At 39.5% G+C, this 26,027-nt stretch overlaps 1 protein-coding gene across 1 annotated transcript; it reads right to left on the bottom strand.

Annotated features, from left to right (window-relative positions):
* Nucleotides 1-10,691: 10,691 nt before the first annotated feature.
* LOC128366888 (uncharacterized) lies at nt 10,692-12,677 on the bottom strand. The gene has a single exon (XM_053327653.1). It carries the CDS (start codon nt 12,675-12,677, stop codon nt 10,692-10,694), a length of 1,986 nt encoding a protein of 661 aa, XP_053183628.1.
* Nucleotides 12,678-26,027: the final 13,350 nt, after the last annotated feature.

Genomic DNA, 26,027 nt, shown 5'->3' with positions numbered 1-26,027 from the left:
CACCTAGAAATCATTCAGAGAAAATAGCAGGATTGTTGCATGTTTCATGTTTTTCCTAAAGCAATACTCATGTGTCTGTATACTTAATGAACACTTTAATAGGAACACCTGTGCAATATAATGATATACTACTTTTATGAAATTTATACATTTTCAGGTTTTGTTGACATTGTCAGAAATATGAGAATTCCCTTTCATATTTTATGAAGTTATTGTGGTTTACTGTACTGAATGCACTTTATTGAAGGGTTCCTACTATTTATGCCTACTGTATATTAATTATGTGGACAAAATATTAAGAACCCTTTTCACTGTAACATACTGCACTACATCACCAACAAACACTCTGACCTTAGTAATAAAATACAGTTATCATTTTTCTTAGTTCCCAAAGACTTCAGTACAAAATCAAGATATTGTGACATGTTGCAAACTGTCAAAGCATGGTCAACAGAAATGTGCAATGATGTTGAATCCACTGTAACATCTATACATTTTACTTTTATGAAGCGTTTATGATCTCTATTATAAATAGTGAACTAAAAAATAGTGAAATAAACTTGTTTATTTTAATAAACGTTTGAAATAACTTATTTTAATCCATGAAATATTTCATTTTAAATTTGTTCAATTTTCATTAACAGCTATACTGATGCTTACACCTCTGCAGAAATCTCACAAGTGTTACCTTTATTATGAAAAAAAGGATGATTCATATAGACTTTGTAGTTTCAGGATGTATTATATTTATTTTGGGTATGGCATTTTCATGCAGGGAGCTGAGCCCCAGGCTTGGGGATTAAGTAGTTAATCTGATTTTGTAATGTACTCTTACACTGTTAACAGTAACTACCAAACAATAGTTTCAGTGATTTGTAACTGATTTTTATTTGTTTTTGTCTTTCTTGTTTTTTTTGTTTGTTGTCTAAATCTGGTTTTACCGGACATTGATGTTGGCTGATCCTCCTCTACTCTAAATGGTGAGTTCACACATCTTCACAATCAAAAATATATTTTGTCACCAGTCTTCTTATTGTCAAGCAAAGGCAGAGCATTATTGTGTTATATCTTAGAAATACCAAAACAATTGATGTTGGTGTCATGATCTATTGTGAATTGGTTATTGCTTCAAAAGTGAGTGTCAGTTAAATATTTCCACTGAAATGCATTAAAAAACATATCTGGCAACTAATGTAAGTAAAGTTGATGAAGGTTAATGCCTGACAGATGTAAAAGCTTGTCTTTTTTTCCATTTAAAAAAGATGACTGCATGAATGTCAAAGCATATCGCATTTGAATGTACAATCATTGAACACTTTCGGAACCATCCATTCAATCTCACCAAATTTAATAGAATAGCTTGGTCATAAAATGTACTTGAAGTTAATTTTTTTCCGTATGTCACAATGCCAGATATTCATGTTAAAAGTGACTGACATGTCTATTTACAAGGTAAACGTAGCAGTAACCTTGGTGTGCAGAAAGAAGCAGCTTTAAGCTGCTCTGAATGCAGAGTTTCCAACGTTTTTTCTACTTTCAGCCCAAGCTGATGTCAGTTCATGACGGTTTTCTTTATATATCATATTGTATATCTGTCACATGCACAGCATGCAAGTTCACTTTTCTGCTCTGCTCTGCTCCAGGAGTAGTCAAGTCGGGTCACTCCATTACACAGCACAACAAATTAAAATAAGTAGTTAACCTGTATGAGGTGTACTGGTTGTCTGCAGCTCTTCATAAACATGTCAGTGTGGCTGTTTCTGATTGTACTCTTCTGTGTTATTTCTAACTGATCCACTGAACAAATAACTCTTAATAGATCCACATTATGTTGCTCCATATCTTCTTGTTCTGTTTATTAGCGTTGCTAACAAAGTTCAGTGAGGAACATGTTTTACTTCCTGTAATTTGTTCACAATAAAAGTCAAATTAGATAGTCATTTAAGAACTTTTAATTTGAAGCAATAAATCAGGAAATATTGTTTGCATTGACAACTCAGAGTTTTAACTTCCTGTAAGTTCTTCATAATAAAAGTCTCCTATTAGTAAGTCATACAAGTGCTTTTAATTTGAAGCAGTGAATCAGGAAATGTTATGTTACATTTTATGATTTACACATGTTATGTTTACATTTAAAATAAAGTTACACAATTCAGAGTTGCTGCATAAAGGGCCAGTGTAAGATAAATAAGAAGTTTTTTTGAACTGTGAATCATGTTGAGCTACTTTAGTGGAATTTAGAGCTGAAATGAGCATAATACATATTCTTCAATAAAGTGCTCAGTGAATATACAGGAATTTCACCATTTTCTTTTCTTTGCAAGTGTAATTGTATCGATGAATAGACTAAAATCTGATTAAATGTTTGGAGTTTTGTCCATTTAAATTGGCACATTAGTTCATAATTGTTAAATTAAGAATTTGTACAAAGTTGTTCCGACTGCTGCATATGCACTGAAACTTCAAATAATTTGTATCTGCATTTTGTGGTTTTAGATCAAATGTATGCACTTTATGTGCTAACAAGTCAACTGGATTATAGACAATCAGAAAACAATTGTTAAATTTGTAGAAATGATGTTCATCACCATATTTCATAATTTTGTACATGTGTATTGTTAGTACAGTAATTAAAAAAAGCTATTCAGTCATTAATGAAGTTGTCCTTTTTTGCATTTTCAGATTCAACACTGTTCCAAGGACTACATCTGAAGATTCTCTACGCTTTTTTCTCTACCTTTGTCTCTACTCTTAATTCTCTCTCTCTGTTTTTCACTCTGTCTTGCAATTTCCCAATGATGAAATTGCACATAATTGCTTGACTAAAGCTTGACAATCGTCAAACAATCACTTGACAATCGCTTGAATATTGCTTGAAAATCATTTGAAAAATCCTTTCATAATCACTTGTTTTTTCAAAGAATTACAGATTCTGAAGTAATTTTATGAGGTGAAATAGTACTGAAGTTCTATTGTGCGTTAAAGAACATATCTGATTTTTTTTTTTGTATCAATTTAAGTACATTCTTAACAATTGTTTTGTCCTGTGACCTGTATCCATAAGTGAAATACACAATAAAACAAGTGTCTATACTTTGTGAAAGTGTTCATAAGCATGCCCAGAAAAGGAAAGAGATCCCAAGCGGCCAAGGCACGTTGGCAGAGATTGGATCTAAAAGACGATGCACATCAACATGTACCGGATCCTCATACTCTGAGCAGCATTCCAGTAGAGGTGCCACAGGTGTCTTCTGCTGATATGGTAAAGGTGGAACATAAACAACCAATGCCTGATGCTAACACTAACAAACGTGATTGTGAAATAAATGTTCCTAATGTGCCAGGGGTGTGTTATGCAGATGTTCAGGGGGAGAGCAATGATGAACCATGTGTACCAGGACCATCTCATGCTAACAGTGTAGAACAGAGACATCCTTGTGATGAGACACGTGTGCTTGCCACTCGCAGCCAGGCTTCTGCTAAGTATGGATATTCCAGAAATCACCAGTGTACATGCAACTCTCTCACATTTCTAGCTTTCCTTCATGAGAATGAAAAAGTCACTTGTGCAGACCTGGACTATGTCTTGGATAAAGGTGATCAAATGTACAGGAATGCTAGACTAAGGTTCCCTAAGAGCATCCATCTGGCTATTGATGAGCTCCCAGGAAAAGCATCTGCACGTAGAGGTGTGTACAACGTGGTCTTTCAAGACTCCAGGTATGGCAGATTTGCAAACCCCCAAAACGCGTCTGTAAGAAACCTCCCAGACTTGAAGGCGGGTCTTCTGTGTTTGTTGTCAGACGTCCAGTATGCGTTGCTAATGATGAGTGCATTATGTATTGCAGTATTCAGAAACCGATCAGGCAGATATGGGTTCTTTGATCCACATTCCAGAAGAGCTAATGGTTTGCCACTAAACATGGGCCTGTACAGTGTTGGTACTGCTGTGATGCTCACATTTAAACATCTTGATGATATGATCGACAGGCTTGTAAAGACTCATGAAATTTTGAGCACACCACTCTCCTGTTTCTATGAACTAACACCTGTGCAGTTTCACAATCAGCCCATGACCAGTAGGAGTGACACAATCCCAGACACAGACAGAACAACTCAGGCTGCTGCTGTTTCCCCTACCACAATGCAGAGTGATGCCCACAAGTCTCATACATCTGTGATAAACACTGATGTCATTGATGGGTCAGAGGAATTCACATGTCACACAGCTGCTGTATCACCCATCGAAGTCCACGATGATGTCCATGAGCCTCTGTCACTCACTCCAAACATGAACACTGATGATGCTGATAACGTGCCACAGAATGTGTCCATTTCGGTAACAGCCATGAGAAAACAAAATGTTCCATTCATGTTCAGCAATGTCCAAACAGAACAAGAACCATTGATGAATACTTTTGTCAGTGATGTCTCAAACAACATCTCACAGGATATTGCATGTAAATTGACGAAATATGACAAAAATCGAAGGACAAAAATAATGAGGAGATTAGTGGCGTCTGCAAAAGCTCAAACTACTGATTACAAACTTGGGAAAAATGAAAAATTAAACAAAAAATACAAATACAGTGATGAATTCAGACAAAGGAGAAAGCAATACATCAACATGCGTTACAAAACAGACAGTGGATTTAAGGACAAGCAGAAGCAGTACATTACCTCTCGCTACAGAAAAGACAGTGGGTTCAAGGACAAGCAGAAGCAGCACATGAGGCAGTACATAAACACTCGCTACAGAAAAGACAGTGGGTTCAAGGACAAGCAGAAGCAGTACATAAACACTCGCTACAGAAAAGACAGTGGGTTCAAGGACAAGCAGAAGCAGCACATGAGGCAGTACATAAACACTCGCTACAGAAAAGACACCACATTTAAGTTCAGACAAAAACAAGTCATGAAACATTTGATGCAGGAAAAGTATAGAAACAACCTCTCATTCAGGATAGTGCATAACATGAGATGTGCAATGGGAATAAAAAGAAAATACAGAAGGATGATTAAACAAACATGTCAGATTGATAACACTCTGATTACTGAGGCAATATCAGTTTTCAAGTCACAAATAAAGAATGGTCCCACTTATGTGTGCACAGTCTGTCACAAAGCCTCATTTCCCAATCAAGTACGACCATGCACAAGGTCAAAATATGTCAAAAATCCAGATGTGGTTGCCGCATGCCTGACTGGAAAGTATGTTCATAATTGTGATGATGGCTGCAGAAATGAACAGTGTAAGGTTCCTGATGAGAGAAAAAGAGAGTGGATCTGTTACACCTGCCATAATCATCTTAAAAATGGAGACATGCCGACTCTTGCTATGGCTAACAACCTGGAGCTTGCTGACATTCCACCCGAACTATGTGATCTCAACATACTGGAGAGGCATCTCATAGCCAAGTGCATACCCTTTGCCAAGATCGTCCCTCTTCCCAAAGGCCAACAGAGAGAAATACGTGGTAATGTTGTATGTGTCCCATCTGAGGTACAAGAGACAGTCAATGCTTTACCCCGAATGAGAAGTGAGTCTCAAGTCATGAGAATAAAACTTAAGAGACGATTGTGCTACAAAGGACATCAACTATTTCAGACTGTAACGTGGTCCAGACTTGTACAGGCACTTCATAAATTAAAACAAATCCACCCACAGTATGAGGACATATCTATCACGCATGAGGCTGAGTTATGTGACCCAACACTTCCTGATGAGAATGATGATGATGTAGATGTTAAAATGGATGATGATGATTATGATGAAGATAATTTGATGGAAATTGACAGATGTGAAAGTATTGCACTTCATGAGACAGAAAATGATCTTGAAAATGAACAACAAAACACTGACATGCTACCTTGTAATGACCAATCACAAGAGCAGAGAAACGAAGCTGATCAGGAAGATGACATGCCTAATGGTGGTATTGCTCTAGAGTCATGCCTTCAGCCACCTGATGTTGCAGAGGAAATATTGTCTTTTGGTGAAGGAATCTACTGTGTTGCACCTGCTGAAAGAAACAGTCCAGTTAGCTTTTTCAGAACACCTAAACTGGAGGCCATGGCATTCCCTGTTCAGTTCCCTACTGGCCAAAATACATTGGATGAAAAGAGACGCATTAAAGTGACACCCAGTGGTTACTTCAAAATAAGGCTTTTCAGTGTTGATGATCGCTTTGCCAGAGACACAAATTACTTGTTCTTTGCACAGTTTGTGACTGAAATACACTTGGCCACTTCCAGCATAACAATACAACTACGCAAAGGAAAACCCATGACCAGAGATGGACGCAAAATTACCTCAAGAATGTTACAAGATAAACGAGAGGTTGAGAAATTGGTACGTAATAAAGATGCTATCAGATTCATGCAACCACTCAGGGGTACACCAGCCTATTGGGAGAAAACAACAAAAGATCTTTTTGCCATGATGAGACAGCTGGGAACTCCTACATTCTTTTGTACATTTTCTGCAGCTGAAATGCGTTGGCCTGAAGTAATTGAGGCAATAAAAACACAGCAGGGTCAAGAAGTTGATTTTGATGAGCTTGACTGGTCAGAAAAGTGTGACATACTGCGAAGCAATCCTGTGACAACAATGCGCATGTTTGATAAACGTGTTGAAGCATTATTCAGAGATTTAATCTTGTCTCCTGCACAACCTCTTGGCAAAGTTGTTGACTACTTTTACAGAGTGGAGTTTCAGCACAGAGGAAGCCCACACATACACTGTCTCTTATGGGTAGAAGGTGCACCTGTGTTTGGTGAAGATGATGATCAAACTGTGTGTGATTTTGTATCCAAATACATCACTGCTCAACTACCTGACCCACATACACAACCTGACCTGTACAAGAAAGTCACAGAGGTACAAATGCACAGCAAAAAGCATTCGAGAACGTGTTTCAAAAGTCCTGGCTCTGGTTGCAGATTTGGCTTTCCAAAACCACCCTGCAGTAAGACAATGATATTGCGACCGAATGAGGATGATGATCAAATGGAAGAAGCAAAGCAAAAGCTCAGACACCTTAACTAGTTGTTAAACGAACCTTTTTCTGCCTCCCTAACTTTGCAACAGCTCCTGACTCAATGTAATTTAACATCTGATGAGTATGAACAATGCTTGAGCATGATGAACAAATCTGATGCAGTGATACTGAAGCGTGATCCAAAGGATTGCTGGGTAAATGGATATAACCCCCATCTGCTTGAAGCCTGGAATGCCAATCTTGATGTAAGTTATATACTGAATCCATATGGAGCTATCGTCTATCTTACAAGTTATATAACTAAGAAGGAGGCAGGCCTTTCTGAGTACCTTAAAACAGTCATTCAGAATTCCAACATGGACCATGTCAATGAATGTGATGAAATGAGGGAAATCATGCAGGCATACTCAAAGAAGAGAGAGGTCAGTGCTCAGGAATGTGTGACTCGTGCATGTGGGATAAACATGAAAAAGTGTTCACGTGGTGTTGTATTCATACCAACAGATGACAATGCAGTCAGAATGAGTCGTCCTCTTTCATACCTTGAAAACACTATGCCAGAGAGTGAAAATGTGTGGATGACATCTTACACTGACAAATACAAATCCAGACCTGAAACACCAGAGTTTGAGGAGATGTGCTTGGCAGATTTTGGAGCTACTTGCAGAATTGTCTATGGTAAACAGAAAAAAGGCAAAAATGTTTTGCCAATGTTAAATAACATGGGATTTGTTCAAAGGAGAAGTAATGATAAACCTGCCATAATCAGATTTTATCGACCCTCACAGAAAAAGTATCCAGAGCAATACTACGGCTCACTGCTGAAACTTTACCTCCCTTACCGATCAGAGCAGGAACTGAAAAGACAGTCTTTTCCCACAAACGAGTCCTTCTACAATGCTGGCTCAGTTCAACTACCAGGTTCTAACCATCCTGTGTCTGTCCAACACATTGTCAAACAAAACATGGAGAAATACGAGAAAAACAGCAAGGAGATTGAGTATGCTGTTGAGGAGTATGAACAGAACAAAGGCATGATTGATGAATGGTCTAACCTTGCACCTGAATCTGAACTAGTGAGATTGGAGTGTATTGAAGAACTTGAGCTAAGACAACCAGACTGTGTAAATGAACAAGAAAACGTGCCAGACTACAGCCGTCAGGCTAATGCTGTTACAGAGTCCAGAGCTATCAGAGAGGTCCCTGTGATAGATCCTGCACTGTTACGGCAAATGTTGCAAAATCTGAACCAGAAGCAAGCCTGTGTATTCTATGCAGTTCGAGACTGGTGCGTAAAGCGAGTCTGTGGCCTCAATCCAGATCAGTTTTTCTTTTACATAAACAGTGGCGCTGGAACAGGAAAGTCACATCTTATCAAATGCATCTACTCAGAGGCATCTAAGATACTGTGCAAACAGCCAAAACATGCAGAGGATGCTGACATTTCAAAACCCACTGTCCTGTTGACTGCTTTCACTGGAACTGCAGCCTTTAACATCTCAGGCACAACACTGCACTCTCTCCTTAAGCTACCAAGAAGTCTAAAACCTCCATTTCAAGGACTTGGCAACAAATTGGATGAAGTCAGGTCTGAGCTTTTCAATGCTGAGATCATTATCATCGATGAAGTGTCCATGGTGTCAAAGCCCCTTTTTGCCTATGTTGATGCGAGACTCAAACAGATCAAAGGCAGTCAGAGACCCTTTGGAGGAATGTCAGTAATAGCTGTTGGAGACTTCTATCAGTTGCCACCAGTGCGACAGACTAAACCTCTCTGTGTGCATGACCCATCAGATATTGACTTATGGCGGGAACACTTTGAGATGATCACTCTGACTGAGGTTATGCGTCAGAAGAATGACATTCCCCTTGCACAGATGTTGAACCGGATCCGTGTGAAAGAAAAATCAGATAAGTTATCTGAAACAGACAGAGCTTTGCTTTCACAAGCTGTCACTGAATCAGCACTTTGTCCAACTGATGTCCTGCACATTTTTGCAACTAATAAACAAGTAGCTTCCCACAACTCAGCAACATTAAGTGAACGTCACTCTTACATCACTAAAATTGATGCCGATGACTACAGGAAAGACCCACGAAATGGCAAAATGTCACGACAAGCCCAACCGTTTAAAGGAGGCACAAATGAGTTACCAGATACACTACAAGTTGCTGAAGGTGCTCGTATTATGCTCACCAGAAACATAGATGTTTCTCAAGGATTAGTGAATGGTTCATTTGCTACTCTAGTCAGGTTAATAACATCTGAACAACATGAATCTGCATATGTCACTATGCTTGGGCTCAAGATGGATGATGAAACAGCTGGAAGGAACTGCAGTAACAGAGTACCAGGGGCACCTGACGATCTTGTGTACATAGAGAGAGCAGAGGAGAATCTAAAACAGAAAGGAGTGGTACGCAGACAGTTTCCCATTAAGCTGGCCTTTGCATGTACAATTCATAAGGTTCAAGGTATGACAACAACATCAGCTGTAGTTTCACTCAAGCACATTTTTGAACCTGGCATGGCTTATGTAGCTCTAAGTAGAGTGACCTCTCTCAGTGGATTGCACCTACTGGACATAGATGAGAATAAAATATATGCCAACCCTGAAATCACTGCAGCCTTAAAGACAATGAGACAAGTCAACTTGGATGACATGATGCCTCTTCTTAATATAAAACAAACATTGAGCAGAAATGACACTCTGATCATTGTTCACCATAACACAGAAGGTTTGCCATCTCATGTGAATGACATCAAAAGCCATCATGAGCTGTGTCTTGCAGATGTCTTGTGTCTCACAGAAACTCGCCTACAAGGCTCCTTTGTTGCAGAGAGTCTCCATTTAGAGGGCTACAATATGTTCAAACGCAACAGACACTTGTCCTACACAAAGTTTCCACAAATAGCCAACAGAGGTGGTGGTGGAGTTGCTGTTTATGTGAAAAACCACTTTCAAGTGCATGAAAAACAGTACATACATAATGTAACTGACCTTGAGTTTTTGGTTTTAAAGGTCGAAGCCCCAGTAACTGCAATGATTGCAGCAGTGTACAGACCTCCAGACTACAGCTTGACATCATTCCTATCAAACCTGGAAAGCCTTTTGGAGTCACTGGAGATCATGGATTGTCACCCCGTCATTGTCTGTGGCGATTTCAATGAAAATCTTTTATCCAATGCAAAGAAGCCAATACTAGAGCTCTTTCAGTCTAGGAAATACGTCCAACTCATTACTGCTGCAACCACAGAGAGGAACACATTGCTGGACCTCATTTTCATCTCTCAACCACAGCATTGTCTCCATTCTGGTGTCATTAAAACCTATTACAGTTATCACAATCCTGTATACTGTGTCATGTCCTCCAACAGTTCATAAAGCCCATCTCATTTCCAATGACACTTTTGAAGCATTTCAACAATGAAGGGGTTGTTTCATCTCAACAGCACAACACTGAAGAAGGAAGCCTTCCTCAAAGTCAACAATGACCTCCTCTTCCCCTCAGATTCTGATCACCTCAGCATTCACATCTTTCTCAGTATTGCTGCAACTTTTGAGTGTATAGATACATCTGTGGATGCGCTGGGACACATCATCAGTGATGTTTGTTTCCTGAGGTCATCGGGTGTTTCGGGTCTCACAACATCAGACACTCTCCCTCAGGCGACCCAGCCAGGGTTGATCAGGCCCTGGCTTGTGTCCCAGCAGCGTTGGCCCACTTTTCGGACCTCTTGATCCAAATCCACCTAGAGGCCCTCTCCGCGGCCTCTACGGTGGACTTGATGGCTCTCCTCTTCGCAGCTCCTGTGATGCCAAGAAGGGTGTAGATCTTGCACAGGGAGCGGGCAGCAAAGCCTCTGCACCCTACCTCCACTGGTTCACAGCGAGCTTTCCAGCCCCTCCTCCGACACTCCTCGGTGAGCTCTTGGTATTTGAGCCGCTTGCGCTCATTGGCCTCTTCCATGCGGTCCTCCCAGGGGACTGTCAGTTCCACTAAGAAGACCTGCTTAGAGGAGGGAGATGTCAATACCAGATCTGGCCTCAAGGAAGTAGATGTTATAAACTCTGGGAACTTAAGCTGCCTGCCCAGGTCACCTCGCAGTTCCCAGTCCGATGCCGATGAGAGCAGGCTGGCTGATGGTGTTGGCTGCAGACGTGGCTTCTCTCCAGCCTTTACAAAGTTGATCCTCCTCTGGCTGCGGACATGCTTGTTATTGTCCACTGCACTGGAGATGGCCTCTGCCACTGTCCTCAGGACCTGGTCGTGACGCCAGCGGTAGCGGCCCTCTCCAAGGGCTGATGGGCAGCTGCTCATGATGTGCTCCAGAGTCCCCTTTCCTGGACAGAGTGGACATGTTGGAGTGTCACTCTTGCCCCAGGTATGCAGGTTAGCTGGGCTGGGTAGTACATCATAGACAGCTTGGACCATGAACTTAATCCGCTGAGGCTCAGTCTTCCAGATGTCATTCCAGGTCAACTTCCTCTCCAGCGCTCCTTCCCACCTTGTCCATGCCCCCTGCTGCCGCATGCCCACAATCCTGCTGGTCCTCACCTCCTCGACACCTGCTCGGACCTCCTTCAGGACCAGATGGCGTCTGTCCTTGCCCTTAGCCTTGTCGTGCCGTGGTTGTGGGATGGCTCCCAGCCCTGCTCGCCCAGATGCCACCGTGCCCAACAGTGCTTTGTGTCTCAGCCGAGACTCTGCCAGCTCCAGCCCCTCTTGAGCCTTCCACTTCCTGCCCGTCCGCACCACGATACCAGCTGCTGCCACTCTAGAGTCTTTGGAGTCTCGATATACCAGTGCCTCTCTTGTGCGGGAGACCCTGAACTCCTCCTCCAGGCTGTTGATGGGGAGCTGAAGCTCGTTGCTCCTGCCATACAGTGCTGCACTTGTGAGACTGCGTGGCAGACCCAGCCATCGTCGGAGGTAGCAGCTGATTTTCCTCTCCAGGGTCTCGACTGTAGACATCGTCACCTCGTACACTAGCAGAGGCCAGAGGATACGGGGCAAGATGCCATGTTGGTACAACCATGCCTTGAACCTACCAGGTAGACCAGACTTGTCTACTGTAGACAACCAAGTTTCGAGCCTCTTGATGGTTGTTTGGACTGATGCTGTGTCTCTGAGGCTACAGTCAAACACCTTGCCCAGGCTAGTGACTGGCTTCTCAGTGATTGATGGTATTACTGCGCCGTCCACAAAGAAGCGGAACTTGTCCACCACTTTGCCTCTCTTCAGAACCATGGACCTAGATTTTGTTGGTTTAAAGCTCATCCTAGCCCAAGAGATGAGCTTGACCAGGCCCTGAAGGATCCACCTGCATCCAGGCACTGAAGTGGTCGTGACAGACAGGTCGTCCATGAAGGCTCTGATGGGAGGCTGCCGAATTCCAGACTTGGACAGGGGACCTCTGCACTCTGTCTCGGCGGCCTTGACCAACATGTTCATGGCCAGAGCGAAAAGGATGACCGAGATTGTGCAGCCTGTTATGATCCCTTTCTCGAGCCGGTGCCAGTTAGATGTTATGCTCCCTGATGTAACTCTCAGCCTGAAGTCTCCATAGTAATCCAGGATGAGGTCCTTGATCTTGCAGGGGATGTGGTGGTGGTCCAGGGTGGTCTCAACCAGCTTGTGGGGGATCGACCCATATGCGTTGTCCTCTACCATTCAAGTCACCTCGTCCTCCGCTCCTGAAAAACAGACAGCAAGCACTGTCCCGTCTCAGCTCTCTACGGCGCACTCTGATGCATCAGGTGCATTCTCTCAAGTCAAGCTCCATCTCAGACACTTCACAGCACACGTGTAAAGGATGGCATCAGTGTAGTAAGCCTCACACTCCTGAAGAACCTGCAGCAGCAAGGAGACTCATAATAGAGACTGTTCAAAAAGACCCATTTCCAGGCGAACATACTGTTCTTCGAGCAAAGAGAGAAATCCTTAATTCAAGTCCGCTCTTGACCTTTGACCCCTACATCAGTGACAGCCTACTGAGGGTCAGTGGGCGTCTCAGACATGCCTCCCTGGAATCAGAGGTAAAACACCCTATTATCCTCTCAAAGAATAGCCATGTTACAAAACTGCTTGTGGAACACTATCACATGCAAGTGAAGCACCAGGGGCGACAGTTCACAGAGGGAGCCATCAGAGCGGCTGGACTATGGATTGTCGCTGGCAAAAATGCTCCTGACACAAAAGCCAGGCCTGCTTGCTTCCCCGGGCAACTTCACTGGAAAAGACCTCCTGAAAGGCCAATGGAGACAGGTGCAAGTGCTGGCTAATGAATTCTGGAGCCGTTGGAGAAATGAGTACCTGAGCACTCTCCACCCAAGACGTAAGTGGCACAGGACACATCGCAACCTTCAACCTGGGGACATTGTGCTGTTAAAGCAAACTCAAGCACCAAGAAATGAGTGGCCAATGGCTCTGGTCACATCAACCTCTCCGAGCAGTGACAGAAAGGTCCGTGAAGTTGAGGTGAAAACATCATCCCAAGACACTTCAAAGACTTACCTGCGGCCCATCTCTGATGTAGTCCTCCTCCTAGAAAAAGACTAAAAAAAAAAAAAAAAGAGGAAAAGATAATGGTGTATGTATGTATGTGTATATATGTATATATATATATATATATATATATATGTATGTGTGTATGTGTGTGTATGTATGTATATATATATATATATATATATATATTTTATTTATTTATTTATTTATTTTTTTAAAGGGTTTCAAATAGAATGGTTTGAAGTTAGTGGCATTATATGCCAGACGGGGAGTGTTCTGCTCTCAGAATGAATGTATTAAATATGATTTAACGGTAAGAAATTCTTCTTAAGACGCACACTCTGGAGTTTTATTTTGAATATTGCATTAAAGAGATATGGCGGTTCATAAGTGGTATGGTGGTGTTTTACTAATATCCACAAGGTAATGCTATTACTGCCATGATTGCAATGAAAACTTGTATACCACATTTCACTTTAATAAAGACAACAAAATGGCAGAAATATAATGTGATAATGTTACTTTAGCACTCACTATGGGTAGAATTGTATGAAATGTTGCACACTTGTGCAATGTGAGTACAAAGTACAAAATTCCTTAACTTAATTGCAACACAATTCAACATTGAAAAGTTATTGCCTATTAAGTGCATCAAGCTGTTCCTTCAAAAAGTTGGTAACCAACTACAATTAAATGGTAAATGACACCCCAAGACAAACTCATAAGTATAGGTCAACTCCATCTGAATATATGGTAAATATCAACTTTGATGAAGATGAAAATATGTGTTAATCCTATTTTGATAGTCTTGAAGAAAATCACTCAAGTCCTTGTTCCAAGTTTGCTGTGGTGGTGGTGATTTTATTAGTATTCCAGAATATGGTGAGCTTACTGACACAGAGCAGGTCTGTGACATTAGACTGACCCAGAGCAGAAGAAGTGGAAACACTTTATACAGTAAAAATCAAAGCAGCGATCAACAAATGGTAAACAAAAAGGTGGGAATGATGGGCATTTGCATTCAGACCTTACAGTGTGACACAGACAAGATCAAGGGTCAACTCAGTTGGGTCAACAACAGGAGTGGGTACTGCATTCAGACAGATTCAAAAAGGTTGAATCAGCAGGGGTCAAAATCAGAAAAGACACACGGTTGGTATCTTGTTGATGAAGGGGTTGCTGCCAGATTTCACTTGATTATTAACTCTCTATCCAAATTTGTATGTCTTCTTCGATAGTGCCCATAGTTTTTTATTATTAGTCAAAATGTAAAACACATAATAACTGACCATACGGTGGTGCTATTGGTACCATGTTTTGATTTGTTAAGCATTATCACATAGGACAACTGTCCATGAATGGTGACTACTTTAACACTGACAATTTGAGATATCCACCTCAAATGATTCATCCGATAGACTATCCATTATACATTTCAATACTTTAAAAAAGTATAATAAATCATGGAAAAAAGGTTAAAATACCTTATGGAGATGTATGTTTTTAAAAAAGGAGTTTTAAGAACAAACAGCATGTTAATAGATAGATGTCACAAAACCCTTGTTCACCATGGAATGTTCAATTTAAGAGATATTGAACTTAATAAATCATATGTTGGTGTTTCACTAATGGCCACAAGGTGGGGCTATTGGCTCCATGACTCACTATGTCGTGCACATTGACATGGAGAACTGGTGTACTAAGTTTCATTTCATTGAAAAAAACAGAATTACAGAAATAAGATGTTATAATATTATAGTAGCGCCTCCTGTATATAGAATTGTATAATTTTACATAATGGTGCACTATCACTATATGTACAAAATTCTCAAATTTGGTGTTGATCCGAATCGGCATTGAAGAGTTATTGATCGTTAAATGCATCAGGCCACGCCCCCAAAAGTTTGCTAACCGATTACGGACAAACGGTAAGGGTTACCAAAAAATGAAGATAATAGCTGTGTTCGGGGTCCTCTAAACATGTTGTGTACCAAGTTTGATGAAGATTGGATGAAAAATGTGCCAAAAGTAGTAAAAAATGTATTTTTCAAAAAAATCAAAATGGCGGAAAAATGTTCTAGACGCAAATGGGCGTGGCCTATATCAGTCTACTTGGTACCATCCAAGGAACACACTGTGCAAAGATTGTTTGAATACGCCTTACGGTTCATGAGTTATAAGCCAAAATGTAAAACATGTAATAACTGACCACATGGTGGCGCTACAGATCATTCTTTACAATATGTGAAGCATTTGCTCATGGGCCACCTGTAGTTGAAGTTTGAACACTTTAGCACTTTTACTTCTTGAGATATGAGCTTTCAAACATCGCTCCCATTGACTTTCCATTATAAATTTTAATGTTTTAAAAAATTATATAAAATCAATGGAATATGTTAGAGATATGAAAAGTAATAGCACACATCTCCTTATGGATATGTACAATTTGACATTGAAACGAAGTTGATACGACAAATCGTGTAGGACTAGTTACGCTACGAAAAACGGCGAAATAATAAATAATAAATAAAGAGCGAAGATAACATAGTGTGGGAGCTTTGCAGCTCCCACACAAATAAAGAGCGAAGATAACATAGTGTGGGAGCTTTGCAGCTCCCACACAATAAATAAAGAGCGAAGATAACATAGTGTGGGAGCTTTACAGCTCCCACACAAAAAGTGCTAAAGTGTTCAAACTTCAACTACAGGTGGCCCATGAGCAAATGCTTCACATATTGTAAATAATGATCTGTAGCGCCACCATGTGGTCAGTTATTACATGTTTTACATTTTGGCTTATAACTCATGAACCGTAAGGCGTATTCAAACAATCTTTGCACAGTGTGTTCCTTGGATGGTACCAAGTAGACTGATATAGGCCACGCCCATTTGCGTCTAGAACATTTTTCCGCCATTTTCATTTTTTTGAAAAATAATTTTTTTACTACTTTTGGCACATTTTTCATCCAATCTTCATCAAACTTGGTACACAACATGTTTAGAGGACCCCGAACACAGCTATTATCTTCGTTTTTTGGTATCACTTACCGTTTGTCCGTAATTCGTTAGCAAACTTTTGAGGGCGTGGCCTGATGCATTTAACGATCAATAACTCTTCAATGCTGATTCAGATCGCCACAAAATTTGATAATCTTGTACACATGGTGGCACTGTACCATTATGTAAAATTTGATACAATTTTACCAAATGGGGGCGCTACTGTAATATTATAACACAATATTCCTACAGTTCTGTTGTCTTCAATGAAATGAAACTTGGTACATTAGTTCTCCATGTCAATGTGTACGATATAGTGAAACATGGAGCCAATAGCCCCACCTTGTGGCCATTAGTGAAACACCAACATATGACTTATTAAGTTCCATATCTTTTAACGTCAACCTTCTATGATGACAGCAGAATTGTACAGATGGGGATATTGAACACCTTTGTGGTATTTAATGAAACTTCACCTGTAGGTGGCGCCACAAAATGTTGAATAATTGCTGCTCCAACAGAAATCTGCAGTGAAGGTAGCAATAACAGGAATGGTGGCAGCGGCTGCATCTGGCAGTTTGCGAGGGATGCGTCTGCCAGTTTGCAGCTCCCACACGCAATTTCTTATGAAATTGCTAAATTTTCTAGTTATTGTGTGGGAGCTGCAAAGCTCCGACACTATGTTATCTTCGCTCTTTATTGTGTGGGAGCTGCAAAGCTCCCACACTATGTTATCTTCGCTCTTTATTTATTATTTCGCCGTTTTTCGTAGCGTAACTAGTCCTACACGATTTGTCATATCAACTTCGTTTCAATGTCAAATTGTACATATCCATAAGGAGATGTGTGCTATTACTTTTCATATCTCTAACATATTCCATTGATTTTATATAATTTTTTAAAACATTAAAATTTATAATGGAAAGTCAATGGGAGCGATGTTTGAAAGCTCATATCTCAAGAAGTAAAAGTGCTAAAGTGTTCAAACTTCAACTACAGGTGGCCCATGAGCAAATGCTTCACATATTGTAAAGAATGATCTGTAGCGCCACCATGTGGTCAGTTATTACATGTTTTACATTTTGGCTTATAACTCATGAACCGTAAGGCGTATTCAAACAATCTTTGCACAGTGTGTTCCTTGGATGGTACCAAGTAGACTGATATAGGCCACGCCCATTTGCGTCTGAACATTTTTCCGCCATTTTGATTTTTTTGAAAAATACATTTTTTTTACTACTTTTCGCACATTTTTCATCCAATCTTCATCAAACTTGTTACACAACATGTTCAGAGGACCCCGAACACAGCTATTATCTTCATGTTTTGGTAACCCTTACCGTTTGTCCGTAATTGGTTAGCAAACTTTTGGGGGCGTGGCCTGATGCATTTAACGATCAATAACTCTTCAATGCTGATTCGGATCGCCACAAAATTTGATAATCTTGTACACATGGTGGCACTGTACCATTATGTAAAATTTGATACAATTTTACCAAATGGGGGCGCTACTGTAATATTATAACACAATATTCCTACAGTTCTGTTGTCTTCAATGAAATGAAACTTGGTACATTAGTTCTCCATGTCAATGTGTACGATATAGTGAAACATGGAGCCAATAGCCCCACCTTGTGGCCATTAGTGAAACACCAACATATGACTTATTAAGTTCCATATCTTTTAATGTCAACCTTCTATGATGACAGCAGAATTGTACAGATGGGGATATTGAACACCTTTGTGGTATTTAATGAAACTTCACCTGTAGGTGGCGCCACAAAATGTTGAATAATTGCTGCTCAAACAGAAATCTGCAGTGAAGGTAGCAATAACAGGAATGGTGGCAGCGGCTGCATCTGGCAGTTTGCGAGGGATGCGTCAACCAGTTTGCAGCTCCCACACGCAATTTCTTATGAAATTGCTAAATTTTCTAGTTTATTATTTCGCCGTTTTTCGTAGCGTAACTAGTCCTACACGATTTGTCATATCAACTTCGTTTCAATGTCAAATTGTACATATCCATAAGGAGATGTGTGCTATTACTTTTCATATCTCTAACATATTCCATTGATTTTATATAATTTTTTAAAACATTAAAATTTATAATGGAAAGTCAATGGGAGCGATGTTTGAAAGCTCATATCTCAAGAAGTAAAAGTGCTAAAGTGTTCAAACTTCAACTACAGGTGGCCCATGAGCAAATGCTTCACATATTGTAAAGAATGATCTGTAGCGCCACCATGTAGTCAGTTATTACATGTTTTACATTTTGGCTTATAACTCATGAACCGTAAGGGGTATTCGAACAATCTTTGCACAGTGTGTTCCTTGGATGGTACCAAGTAGACTGATATAGGCCACGCCCATTTGCGTCCAGAAAATTTTTTCGCCATTTTGATTTTTTTGAAAAATACATTTTTTACTACTTTTGGCACCTTTTTCATCCAATCTTCATCAAACTTGGTACACAACATGTTTAGAGGACCCCGAACACAGCTATTATCTTCGTTTTTTGGTATCACTTACAGTCTCTATTGTTTCTGTGGATCAAAACACTTTCTGTTTGTGTCTGTATGTGTCAGTAGCAGTACAGCAGCCAGTTGCCAGAGAAATTTTAAGCATTACACAGTCACTTTTCAAATACAAAATTTCACCTAAACTTACCATTTCCTCCACTGTGTCTGTTCACTGTTGAGCAGTTTGTGTACAGAGCTGATTTATTTCAACAGTCTCCACAGACTGTCAAATAAAAACTCAACAACACATCTTTGCGTTACTCAACATCTCACATGTTAAAAAACAGTCATTAAACTGAAATATATATTAATATATTATTACATATTATATATATACATATATAAGTGATATATATAAGTGATATATATACAATATATAAATATATATTATATAATATATATTAATATATTAATAACACACATTAACAGCTCATCTCGCTGTGGACAGTTTAAAAGTTCATGAAAATCAGGAGTGAGCTGAAAACAGTGAAGCTCAGAAGTATAGAAACAAGCTGCAGTTGCTCCAATCAGCCACTGAGTGTCGATGTCCGGCCACTCTGTAGGAGGCATTCAGGGACACTGCTGAAGCGCTGGAGACCAGAGGTTCTTATTTCATTTATTCATTCATTATTATATAAAGTAGAATATATAGACAAGGACACATACCAAAATAGAAATAACAGTAAAATAACCAACAAAATATGAATCATTCAATGATCAAATCAAAGCCAAAACACATTCAAATAAACGAGTCAAAAAGACACACTGTACCAAATCATTTAAAACAACCCTTGGATATTATTAAAAGTTTTGAAGTAAAACCAGATCCTTAAACTTTAGTGCTTTTACTTTAGTGCCATAATTCTTATGGCCCCACTTTTTTTTGTACAGGGTGAAGATGTTGGATCTGTGTTTGTTTTCTATGTGTTCCTCCACACTTCTACATAGTAGGTCACATATGGGACAATGAAGCAACAGTACTGTAGTGATGGTTGATTTGGAAGATCTTTGACTCAATTAATATGAAAAGATTACGAGAAATTAGAAGTGAAACGCATCCATCTACTGAAACAGTACACACAGAACCCTTACATCTATCTATCTATTTATCTATCACCTCCATCATTTTACAATCAATTAAAATCACAGCATTTTCTTTAAGCAATGCAAAATCAGACTGAGCTCCATTACTACAGTAAGAGCATGTCAACAATGTTCTCAGGTCAAAGGTCATTATGTGAGTGATAGCACCCAGATTATTAAGACAGAACTCTTACATCTATCTATCTATCTATCTATCTATCTATCTATCTATCTATCTATCTATCTATCTATCTATCTATCTAATTGACTGCCACCTTATGAAACAGGATTATGACTATGATTCTGTCTGTATTGTGCACATGAGTCCTGTTGGCAGTAATATATTCTTTCAGTTAAAAAATCAGACTTCATTTTAGAATCAATTTAAAATCACAGCAGTTTTATTAAAAATCACACTAAGCTCCATTACTACAATAAGAGCATGTCATAGATGTTATATTACTATTATATAATACTCCCTCTTGTGGCAAAGAGAAAGAAATACACTGTATAAAGTTACATTTGGACCTACAGTGAAAACACATTTAAATACCCACTGTGACAAGTCTCCATGGCACCCAGAGAGGGTGGTGACTGTCACATTTACCCAAATCAGTGAGGATGACCATGGAGATTGTCACCACTTCTTGAAGCTGTATGATGGGCTCCTCACTGCCTGTTGGACATTACTGTGGAATGGTATAAAACCCAAAAAGAATCACTATTTGAAAAGACAATGTTTTTTGCTGGTAAACTAGGATTATTTGATAAAGTGCAAGTATGCATTTATCCTCCCTGAAGAAGACTGAATGTAAGGAGATAGTAGTTAAAGGCATATTTCCAGACATATTTTAAAGATATACAAAAATAGTCTGTAAGAAAGTCAGAATACATTATACAAATTCTGAAATATTTATTCGCCCTGATTGAAAAAAACCTAAATATATAAATATGCAAGTAGTATTAATTTCACAAGCTTAACTGTTGAACACGTTTCCATTTCACTGAAAACTTTGTGCTCAATGTACTGACGACTTCATATTTTCACATCACACCTGTGTTTATTGCATACTGGACCACCACTCAATACTAACTAATTTGTGATATCACAAATCTGACATATTTTGAAGCCTGCTTCAAGAGTTGACCCTGGAAGGAGCCTTTTTGACCGGCAGCCAGGGCTGGTTTATGATGCTCTGATGATGCAGCAGGGCCATCATGATGCTCCACCATCCACAGGGGCTCAACTGCCATTCCATACCTAACTCTGACATCTGCGGCAACATGCACCCCAAATTTACAGGCATCATTTAGAGATCAAAGGCAATTCAGTCCTGTTCACTTCACACATGTTTAAGTAATTTATGTTCAGAAGTTATTATTGTTTTGCCTATTGTTTATTGATAAGTAAACAAATATTTGCTTCATTAACTAATGACCTAATTGTGAAACACCATAAGTTTTATGCTTTGTGGAAAACAGTACATCAATTTACATTTCACTTGTGTATGGTCAGTGATCTCTATGCAGTCGTGGACTAAGCCAGCAGAGCCCTGACTAATACTTTATCTACAGTGTTACAAAGAATTGAAGGTTGAAATGGATGAAGCATGACTATAGTCTCAAATAATGTCAAGTTTATTGGTGAGCAGTATTGCACAGCCAATTCCAGAAAACAATAATCATAAATACAACATTTTTTAGAGGTATACATCACCTTTCTCTTCTTGCTGGTAACCATCTGGACAAAAAAGATCAATTGTAAATCTGTACAATCTACACTTGGCAGTTGGAATGAAAACAAAACTCCACTGTCATACACATTGATGTATTACATCTCAAATGTGGTTTACTACCCCTTCAGTTTAGAACAAACACATTAGACAACAGATCAAAAGCAAATCAAATTCAGAAACAATGACAATAATGACACCATGTAAGGTATATGATCAGTAGTGACAAAGTAGCAGCATGCAAAGTGTAATTCAGTATGATTTGTCTGCTTTTGTGTGGCCTGCTGTACTCAAAGCCGTGAGGATGTGATGAAGAGTCTGAAGAGTAGCTCCTGGTGTTATTCCTTCCATCACACAGCATCTGCCAGTCTGCCATGGTGGACTAACAGCAGTATTGGGCATTATGACCTACGGAATGCAAGACAAAAAATGTAACCTGTGTATAAAATATTTCAGAGCTTTAATCTAAACAAACCCAACATGACCAATAATTCATGCTGATGGGAAAATACAAATATATTATATTCATTTTGCATTCCTATAACCAGTAATACAAATGTCTTATATTCATTCTTACATTTCTATAATCAGTTTGCAGCATTATATTCAGTTTATTAGTGATAGTACTTTTATGCATTGTAATATACTACTAATGTATACATACTAATGTATGTGTTAGAATAGCTAGCGTGACTATTTTTATGACCGCAGTAGTGTTTAAAAAATGTATGCATCATACTCTGCATTCCACAGATTTAGAGTTATTGTGTTTGTGCTTGGAGGAGGCCACAGTGCACTTACTGGGGGTGCTGGGTCCAATGGAAGGTCAAGAAGCTAATACTTGCTGCTTGCTGCAGTAAATTTCCATCTCATGATATTAGTTGTTTTGACTAAGAGAATGTGAAGCTCGCAGCGGTGGGAGAGACTTGACAGCGGTGTTAAAAAGGCCAGTTATTTCAATACAAGCTAGTATTTTAGTTAAGAAGTTTTCTATTTGTTAATACAGCCAGTTATCAGAGTTAACCAATCACGTTACACTCTTAGCTGTTAAGCCCCACCCACTGCTGCTGCTCTCCTCTCATCCTAATCACGGAGTTACAGAGAGCCTTTTCACAGACATCAGGAGTGCTGAAAGTTTCCTTAAGTGTTGTGCGTGCATGAAAACTGTGAGTAGACAACTCAAACATGTGTGTGTACTGTGACTGCAGCTGTGGGGCATGTAAAAATGCAGAATTTGCGGTTGTTAAGTTTATTACCGTTTTTGCTATCTTAAAGTGTGTTAACGGTTAGCTCTACTGCAATAGTTTGTTAATGGATGCTACTGCTAGCAATGGGTGTGAATGGGCTGGGTGATTGCTGTATGTAGGCCCAATTAAGAGTGGCTTTCCTCATTAGTTCATTCATTAGGTCCGTAGAGCCTGTCACTTAGCTGCTTATTATTGTATAGGAGTTAATATTTTCTATTCACATGCTCAGTTTATGTTAATATTAGAGTGATCTAAGATTTCTTATTTTTGTATCTTATGAGACTCTATTTTATTATGCATGTGGTGATTTTCTAATTATTCATTACAGTTTATTATTTTCATTTCAGAACCACATTAATGCACTGTGGAAACTTCTGTGAGTGATTGTGTGCGGATGCTGTAAATGGTGACAAAGCCTCCATATAAAGTTCAAACGCAACTTCAACTGCCTCTGTCTTTTACTGGACATCCCACAGCGTGTCTGAATCCTACTAACCAGCAGTAGTCAAACGGGTGAGGGCTACATCAGCCAACCGTACGGGTGAGAGCTTCCTACAGCTAACCGGTTTTTTCAAGCGGAGACGGCCTCCAGAGGGAAAACATACCACCACATATAACATACTTGTTGATATGTATAAAACCTCTCCTCAGAGAACTAATCTCTGAGCATTCTCTGAGCATTCTCTGATCGCTGTTAGAGACGGCCACATGGCTACCAGCTACTTCATGTGCAGAATGATGCATGAGTTAGATGGCTGTTTTCACATTAATTTGCTGAAGGGCAGTGGCGGCTGGTGAAATTTTTTTTTGGTGGGGCTGGTGTGCCAACAGATTTCCCTGCCTACTCTAGCATAAGCATTCAAATGAACAGTCGGAAAATGACTACAGTTCCACAATAATAATTTAATTTCATAGAAAAAGTAACAATTTACAGCTATAATTAGACTTTATGCTATCAAATACTATACAATACAATCAAGGGATAAATTCACAACAAGGGTATGATTTCAGCTGAATCTATACAAATCAATAGTGAGTGAGTGGAGGGGGGAGTGTCGGTGAGTGTGGGTTGAGAAGAGAGAATGAAAGAGAACTTTTCCTATTAAAGTGTAACATATACAAAGAATTTAGAACCAAGTTATTTTCAAAAATTAAACATAAAACAGATGATTTTAATACCCTCTCTAATCAAGACAAATAAAAAGCATCAGTGTCATACATTTGTCACAGCCTGTCACAGCATTCTCCACAACTATATTACAATTACATAATACTGTAATATTATTACATATTGACAACATATAGCTATATATACAACTTAAAAGACACAAGAATGTCTCTGTTCCTCTGTGTGTCTGTTCCTCTGCGTGTCTTCTCCCAATGTTCTCCGTTTCTTTGTGGGTGGCTCCTGAACAGGTCCCCTGTACTCCTCATCCTCAGTCAGATTAGGAACAGCCTCCCTGATCCAATACATAAGTTTTATGAGTCAGTTGTGAAAACTGGTTAGGGTTATATTAACCAAACCCAAGGTTGTTATAATTATTTCATCTAAACTTCACAGATAAATTAATAATTTGAATAAGATGACATAAGCATGTAAGGCTACACATAATTTATGCAGAGAATTAACAATTAGGCTAGGCTACCTAATAATGCATTTAACATACCTGATAGCCTGCATGCGGTTAATGAATGCCTGGGTGATTCCTGCGATGTAGACAGCATCCATGTTTCAGTTTCAGTTCCAGCTCCTTAAGGAGAAGTTTTTCCTCCGTCGTCTCGTCCGTCTTGCAAAAGGGTAGATTAATAATGGTTTAACCGAATTTGGTGGAAGCTGCTCTTGAACTCCGGTTGTCACCGCCATCGTCATAGCACGTATTTTTTTCCCCGCCGTAGCGTAGGACAGAGTCTGGGAGTCGCACTACGAAAAAAACTATCGCTGGCTCCTCATGTAGTTTTAGCAATCTTTGATAGTTGATAGGCCAATTATTCATAATTTCTCCCTAGCAACCATACCGGATTGGCTGTTTAGCTGCAGGTCAGGGGCGCTTTGCCGAGCGCCCCATGAGAGAATGATACATTGTCTGTCAGTGGAAATTCACTGTTTAATGAGTGTCAGTTGGTGGAAATGTTGTTTAAATGATTTAAATTGCATGTAGGCACACACACTATTAAGTAAAACTGGCATTGATTATTGTTTTTAAATGTAAAAGATATTTTTTCCCCTAAACAGCTGGTGGGGCGGAGCCCCAGCGCCCCCTATGGGCCAGCCGCCACTGCTGAAGGGTGAAAGTTTATCTATACTCACCTTAAATCTCAGTTTCAGATTTGTGATATCACAAATTAGTTAGTACTGAGTGGTGGACCATTATGCAATAAACACAGGTGTGAAGTCGTCAGTGTATTGAGCAGAAAGTTTTCAGTGAAATGGAGACACGTGTTCTTGGAACAGAGAGGACATACACGACAGAGGTGCAAGGATGACACGCAAATTTGTGAAGCGTTCCTCATTTTCTGACTTTTTTTTCACTTATTTACAAAAAGTTATGGGGTTACAAATTACAAACCGGGGAAACTGTGAAGCTCAGTGGTGGTAGCGTTGCTTTACAGAGCATATAGAGTGTCTCACTTAATACAAGCAAATATCTTTAATAAACTAATAAAAACAGCAACAAAAAAACTACAATAAAACTTCCCTAAAAACATGTTTCCTGTCTTTATTGTTTCTGTGGATCAAAACACTTTCTGTTTGTGTCTGTATGTGTCAGTAGCAGTACAGCAGCCAGTTGCCAGAGAAATTTTAAGCATTACACAGTCACTTTTCAAATACAAAATTTCACCTAAACTTACCATTTCCTCCACTGTGTCTGTTCACTGTTGAGCAAAGAGCTGATCTATTTCAACAGTCTCCACAGACTGTCAAATAAAAACTCAACA

This window comes from Scomber japonicus, chromosome 10 (genome assembly GCF_027409825.1).
Source record: "Scomber japonicus isolate fScoJap1 chromosome 10, fScoJap1.pri, whole genome shotgun sequence".
Classification (NCBI taxonomy): Eukaryota; Metazoa; Chordata; class Actinopteri; order Scombriformes; family Scombridae; genus Scomber; species Scomber japonicus.
The sequence above is the reverse complement of the archived record's forward strand: the minus strand, read 5'-3'. Positions and strand labels throughout refer to the sequence as shown.